The 7,820-nt window shown below is 33.3% G+C and overlaps 1 protein-coding gene across 1 annotated transcript; it reads left to right on the top strand.

Moving 5' to 3' along the window:
• Window positions 1–5,572: 5,572 nt before the first annotated feature.
• LOC114412829 (F-box protein At1g67340-like) lies at window positions 5,573–7,408 on the top strand. Its single transcript, XM_028376898.1, has 3 exons — window positions 5,573–6,018; window positions 6,113–6,275; window positions 6,393–7,408. Exons 1-3 carry the CDS (start codon window positions 5,723–5,725, stop codon window positions 7,116–7,118), a joined length of 1,185 nt encoding a protein of 394 aa, XP_028232699.1. The 5' UTR covers window positions 5,573–5,722; the 3' UTR covers window positions 7,119–7,408.
• Window positions 7,409–7,820: the final 412 nt, after the last annotated feature.

Genomic DNA, 7,820 nt, shown 5'->3' with positions numbered 1-7,820 from the left:
ATTCGCAATCTTTTACTTACTCGATTCCCTGTTAAGTAGCTTTTTTCTTTATTCCTTCAGTTCAATTGTTGTTTCCAGCAGCAGAGATGTTAACAGAAGAAAGCATGTGGACAATTGACATATATGTACACGTCACATAAGAGAAAGAAAAAAATGGGAAAGAGAGGTAACCTTTCTTAGTGGCAGGAAAAAACACAAGAGAATAAGGAGGATGAAAAATAATAAAAAGACAAAATGCGGATAAGATGCATATCTTATTTATCACAAAGAGTAGCAGCCAGCGGGTCACGGCTCTCCTCTCCACCTTTGCTTTCAAATGCATATTTGTTTTTCTAGTACTCTATTATTTTAATGTCAGATTTTTATTTATTTAACGTCAGATATAATATCTACACTGCACTGCATTTTTATTTTCTCCGTTATTAAGCACTAAAATCCTCATGAAACTTTAGAATCCATTTGAACTTAGAATGATAAAAGGTGATCATTTTTTATAATGACTTTAATAAATTGCGTACTTACTTTTAAAACGTGTATAAATATGGATATCACTGGTGCATAAACAAGAGTACCATACTAATTTATGAAATATAATTAGATTTAAGGTTTCAAATATAATATTAGAGACTCAATTATCTTATTATGATCGATACACTATTCTCAATCGTCTTAATTAGTTAGACAGTTTACGATTACTTAAAACTTAACCTCAAAAAGACGTGAGTGAATATATATTTGTTATGCTCAATCTGGCTGCCTACCTTACTAAATCTTCAATTTCTAACTCTAACGTAGGTATTAATATTATCTAATAAAAAATTTAAACAAGTATTATTATAAGTGCTTAAACATGTATGTGTGGATGTGTCGCGTAGTGGAGATGGCTAATCCAAATTGGAAAGATCTCATGTCATGGGAGCAATATTGCAAATAGTAGGGTATGGCGTGGATAGATCGTAGTAGGCTCATAGGCTGTGAGATAAAATATTTATAGATAGAGTAGTAGGACTTGCTATAATCCCATTTGCCCATCTAGCTGATGAGATGTTATGGACTCAAACATTGTCCTCATCTCCCAATACATCATTTCTAACTTTTAAGAAAGCAAAAAAATTATATTATTCATAATTTATTTTATAATGAATATTTTTTACTTAATCAATGTGTTAAAGATATGAGTTTATAAAACCATTCTACCATTATTTCCATACTCGACTACAAGTTACAACTGCTGAGACAACATGACACATTAGCTACTGGCGACAACACTGTTTGTTTACGGTTGTTACGTTAAGGTCCAACGGAGGTTCCCCGTAAGCCACGCTTCCATGCAAGAATCATTAAACATATAAGGTTAAACATCTATTTTTTAGGGGAAATAAATAAACTGGGCAAAAATACGGTATTTAGAAAATATAAATTAAATTCCATCTACATAGAGAATATAACTAAATTACTATCGAGTTGTTTTTTTACTACGTACGCTAAAAAAATCATTATTTAAATAGAAATAAAAATGGTTTTTTTTTTATATCAAACCGTAATTTTTTAGTTTTAACCAAGATTATGGGAATGATACGTTACACTGACATTTGACGACGAAAATTGTTATTAAAATGAATACAATCGTCAACGAAATTATGGTTTGCAAAATTATTTGTTGGAATTTATATGGATTTGTTGCATAGTGTATTTGGATTAAATTTTTTTACATAATCAATTCCAATTTCATGTTAAAAGTCAAAATAATAAATAATTACTTTTACTTCTTCAATTTTCCACTATAATTTTGGATGCCATATAAACAATTTTGATGGTTTCCCAAACACACTAGTAAAGCGATACATAGAAATACTTTATCAAAGAATAATGGGGCAAAAATGTAAACATGTAGAACCCACTATTCGAGATCTGTCAAAATTGAAATCTACAAAATGACCAAGTGTAGGATCGGCTCATAAAAAGGGTAAAAGGAAATCCAAATTGAATTCCTTGCTAGAGTTGAGTTGAGATTGAAATCTGTAAAAATAATAATAATAATAATAATTAGTATGGGATCATGTTTTAGGAGAAACTTGATCGTAAGCAGAATCCAAATATATTAAAGCAAGTTGCTAAAGTACGTTTTAAGTATAAAAATATTTATGAATTTTCTTCATATTAAAAGTTGTTGGTTTCAATCCTAAAGGTCACTACTTTATGGTTTACATTTATATTTTATTTTTGCTTATTGAGAAGAAGCATCTCATTTATTTTGTCTTGATTCCTCTTCTTACACTGACAGGGGATGGAAAGAGGGTTGTCGCCATTTCCATTCTTTGCATGTTAGCACTTTTATTCCACCATTCGTTATTACTTTTTGATTGTGTGGATCTCGCAATTAGAGAGTCCACCAAAAGGAGACCGTGGGGGAGATGAATCCTAGCTACTTCTTTCTTACCAAGAAAAAGAGAAACATGGATGTTTTCTATCATTCCAGTCATAAGAAACTCTATTGAATAATTTTGTTGATGTTATTCTTAACCATCCCTAATCAAGTACTATTGTTAATAAGGACAATGATAATCAATTGACATGCGAGTAGACTTGTGACCATGTATCAAGGGTTATATATATATATATATATGAGATATCAAGTCTTTTATTTGATTGATATGATGTGAAAATTTATTAGAAAATTAAGCGATTCTCAATTTTATTCTGATGTCACTCCTTGAACCTAAAGTCATTAGAATTCCTACGTTAGGAGTTGTGTGTTTTAATGTCATTAAATGTTGTCCATGAAAAGGTGATTATGAAGTTGGTTAATGGATATAAAACAAATAGTGAATTGGGATGTGAGTGGTCTATATGAGATTTGTCCATCCTTCATACACGACTAATATTTGTGCATTCTCTTTATATTGTAAGAGAATTATGCATGACATTCCAAATGAGAATGAGATATTGATCTCGTTTATTTTGATGTTTGCTTAAGAAATAGATAAACTGGATTATACAATATTACATGATCTACGCCTCGTATTGAATTATGATATTTAAAAAAAAGACTAATTTGAGGTGCTTAAATGGGTCTTGTACACATTTTACTTATTTATACTCTTTCCAAATTAAGCACTTCATAAACACCTATTCTCTCCGGTCCAATACCTTTGGTTGGGTTCTTAATTGGATCCTACCAAAAACCTCATATCCTTACATTTTATTAATAATTTATTTGTTTAGTTATAATTATCATATTTATAAAATAATTTTAAAAAAATAATTGGAAATATGAAAAAAAATATCACGGCATAAAATATTTTTATTGATAATACAAAATAGAAACTAAATTTTATAAAAATATTTTTAGATAATACAAAAATCAAATTAAGTTTTATTTAAAATTATGAAAAAATTGCGTCCAAAAAATTGAAACTAAGATAATAATAATAATTAAATTTTTGCATTAAATTTAACCAATAATTGAGTTTGAATTGATTTGGATCTATTAGATGAAAATAAATAAAGGAGGAAGTTGATGATTTGGGATATGTGAGTAAACAAATTGGATGAGATTGAACTTTGAGTAAAAGATATATTAGCGGTAAAAAAACAAGTGAAAAAATAACGTTCAAATTCAAACGGTAGAATACGTGCTCCAATTTGCAAAAAAAATCAAATTTGCCAACGGTTACACAGGCAGACAATTCACTTCTCATTTTTTTAATAAAAAACGTCATACATGCCCCACTATGACACGAGTAGGAACCGATTCTTATTTGAGAAACACATCTAGGATACGATTCTCATGCAATATAAGTACAGATTATTTTCTCTCATATACTGTGTTGGATACTTGCAATGCAGATGGTCTTACAGACTTACACAACAACATATGTCATCAAAATGTTAACGTATCCTTATCTAAGATTAATTTGTATTACCGATTTAGATTTGATATAATTTTTTAAACTTTTATCCAGTGTTAACGTATCCTTATCTAATTTATGTATTATGTTAATAAATCGAGTTAAGATTGACGTATTATGTTTTGAGTTGACTATAGTCTTATTTGAAAGATTATAAAGTTTTAAATCAATTAATTTTTTTTATACAAATATAGACAAATCTATTCCACAAATACATCTACTCTCAATTATCTCAAATTGCACTCTTTTTCTATCAATATATTTAATTTCCTTAATTGAATATTATTTTTAATCTACACTCCTATCTTTTATCTTTTATCTTTATCTTTCAATTAAATCTTACTATTTTTTAAAAATTTACAATAATCAAAAGTAATTTTATACTTACATTTAGAATACTTATTATTTATTATAAATTAAATATACAACCTATGAGAAAAATCAAATTATACCGAATATCATTTAACAATTATTACATCATTTATATAATTTAATATAAAATGTAAATTTTATTTATCAAATCATTCAATTATATCTATATATTATTAAGATTGTTGTGTCAAATTTTGTTAATATTGAACAACAACATAAAAAAAATAATCAAATAATTCATATTTTAATATATTTTAAAATGTTAATATTACATTAATTTTAATTTATATAAAACGAGATAATAAATAATTTTATATTAATATAAGAAAACGTTTAATACATTTGTAAGATTAATATAAGAAGTTTTAATCCAATTATAAGTTTTAAGATAACGATAATTTTATCATAAATTTTAATTGTATAAGATAAGGTTAATTATTTAGATTATACTAACGTAGATATTAGTATAAAAAAATTAAAACATGTCAAAACAAAATTGCTTTTTCTGACAATATTTCGTAAAATAGTAGTTATTGCCATTTACTTTGCTATCACCCATCTCTTACACGCAGGTACAAAATTAGAGCAATAAAGATTTTTAAAAAAAAAGGAAGAAAAATTGGGATGGGAATGTGACCATAAAAACAAAAAATAAAGGGATAAGCTAGTAGAAGAGAGGAATGAGTGTAACTGAACCAGTTGTTGAATCGTAGTTTTGACCTCGAAATGAGTTTTGTCTTAAACGAGTGCCCAGGATTCGGTACCTGAAATTGCCCACTCCAATGCCACTGACTGCTGAAACACGTTCCGAAGGGACACGCACCAAACGACACATGTGTGTCTCACGCGCAAGCGAGAATCGCGTATGCTGTTTCAAACCTGGGGTGAAGTTGAATTTTCAAATAACTCAAGTTAGTCGTTTCACTCCCAACAAATTTAACCGCTTTTAAAACAAACTCGACCATTTTTACTGTCTCTCTCCCGTACTAGTATAAAAAGAGAAAGAGAGACAAAGAAGGAAGAACTGTTCAAAATCAAAATGCAGACAAAGGAGAAGCATTTGGCAGTACAAAATAAGATCCAATTTTCAATTCTAACATTCACAGCATCAATCAACTAAGGCACGACCATGGTGCGGATCTAGATCAACGACGTTTGACCAGCCTAAACGACAACATTAGGGTTTTTTCAGTAATTAACTACTTGTGGGTCCCACCTAAATATTTCTTATGTCCGGTTAATTTTTACACATTCTTAAACAAGTATTTAAAAGCCTTCGGCTGTGTCGTTGATGATGTTGTGGTCCGGGTTTGGAGATTCAATACATTACATTACCCCTCTTATATATAACATATAACTTGTTACCTAGGTTTTCCTACCTTCTTTATCTCTCAAAAGAGAGACACAACAAAAGGAACCAGAGTGGATTAATTAGGGACATGAGAACAAGGAGAGGAGCGTGTTACTCTGGAGTAGTCTCAAGGATGTGTTCCGATGCGAGGGTTTCCAAGAAAAAAAACAAGGATCTGCACATGCACATGCATATGCATATGCATGTCCCCGCCGGAGACTCCATTATTTATAGCCGGAAAAGGCAGAAGAAAACGCCGGAGAAAACCGCCGGCGCTGATTACGAATTTTTCGAGTCTTTGCCGGACGACCTCGTAATCTCCATCTTCTGCAAACTTAGTTCCACCGCCACTAAACCTTCCGATTTCGTCAATATTTTAATCACGTGCGTATTTACTCAACCCTCGTTCCTTCTCCTTCCCACATTTCTTTGAACGGATTTTTTATTCTGTATTTTTTTTTTTTTTGAAAAACAACAGGTGCAAAAGATTAAACAGATTAGCACTTCATTCGCTTGTATTATCCAAAGCCTCGCCGAAAACTTTCACTATTAAAGCAAGAGATTGGTGCGATTCGGCACACAAATTCCTCAAACACTGTGCCGATGCCGGAAACGTTGAAGCTTGCTATACTTTAGGCATGGTTAGTACTAATAATAATACTAATTAATTAAAAAAAAACTGCCAAGTGTGAACAATTTGTTATTGTTATTGATGAATGATGAATCTAAATTTGTTGATTTGGTTTCTGTTTGTGCAGATTCGGTTCTACTGTTTGCAAAACCGAGGGAGCGGCGCGTCGTTTATGGCGAAGGCGGCCATTAACTCTCACGCGCGGGCTCTGTATGCGCTGGCCGTGATTCAGTTCAACGGCAGCGGTGGCACGAAGAGCGACAAGGACCTACGCGCCGGCGTGGCGCTGTGCGCCAGAGCGGCGTTTCTTGGCCACGTCGATGCGATGCGCGAACTCGGCCACTGCCTGCAGGACGGTTACGGCGTGCGGCAGAACATCGCCGAGGGACGGCGGTTCCTCGTGCAGGCAAACGCGCGCGAGCTCGCCGCCGTGCTGTCTACCGGCGCCGCCGCGCGCACCTGGCTGAGTTGGAATCTTCAGCCGCAGCAGCTCCGGCAGGGGTCCGGGTGTCCGCTTCTCAGCGATTTCGGATGCAACGTGCCGGCGCCGGAGGTGCACCCCGCGAGCCTGTTCATGGCGGAGTGGTTCGCCGCGCGGGGCGGTTCGCCGGGACCGGGGCTGAGACTCTGTTCTCACGCGGGGTGCGGGAGGCCCGAGACGAGGAAGCACGAGTTTCGAAGGTGTTCTGTGTGCGGCGTGGTGAATTATTGCTCACGCGCGTGCCAAGCGCTTGATTGGAAGTTCCGGCACAAGGCGGAGTGCTCCCCCGTGCAGCGGTGGCTCGAGGAGGACGGCGAAGATGTCGGTAACGACGACGGTGACGGAGAGGTGGAGGTTATGGTAGATAGTTAGCCAATTTTTACAACAGTAACGGTCACGGAAGTCGCTTTGGACGGAAAAATGAATATTTTTGGCGCAGTGAAAGAAAAAAAGGAATTACTTGTGATGATTTATTCGCCGTCTCAAAAAGGTAGAAAAGAGTATATGGCTTCTTTTCTTTTTTCCTTGTATAGGTCGAAAATTCTCCCGAAAAAAACGAGAGGAGATTATTTTTCTTTTTTATTTTATTTTGCAATTTCGGAGTTTAAAGTTAATTTAGAAATTCAATGCTAAAACTAAGAGGTTACTAGTTACTGCTATAATTTTTGTTATTAATTTAATTGATTTGAATTTAATTAATAGTTTTAAGTTTTAGTGCTATATTAAAACTTGAGATTCACATAAATATAGTTTGCGTTTTTTCTAAAATTTAAATGTAACACTATATATTTTGCACATTTATCTACAATCACGTTATTTTGTTTGGATTTGAGATATTAGTGGAATACGACAAAATTAAATGTGATTTGGTTGAAGATTGGGATTTGGTGAGCTGTGATTTGTCTCTATTGATTTAATGCGGCGCCATCGCGTAAGGTTGAAAAAGGAATAGTGAAAATAAATCTAAGTTCACGGACATCAAATTTGCATTCATACAATTTTACCTCCCCTCACATGCATGAGATGATTACAGGGGGTTGATTCTATGTGAATGTGATCCAACAACTTGTTAGT

The sequence above is a fragment of the Glycine soja genome, chromosome 5 (assembly GCF_004193775.1).
Source record: "Glycine soja cultivar W05 chromosome 5, ASM419377v2, whole genome shotgun sequence".
NCBI classification, from domain to species: Eukaryota; Viridiplantae; Streptophyta; class Magnoliopsida; order Fabales; family Fabaceae; genus Glycine; species Glycine soja.
This window is presented reverse-complemented; position numbering and strand designations above follow the sequence as displayed.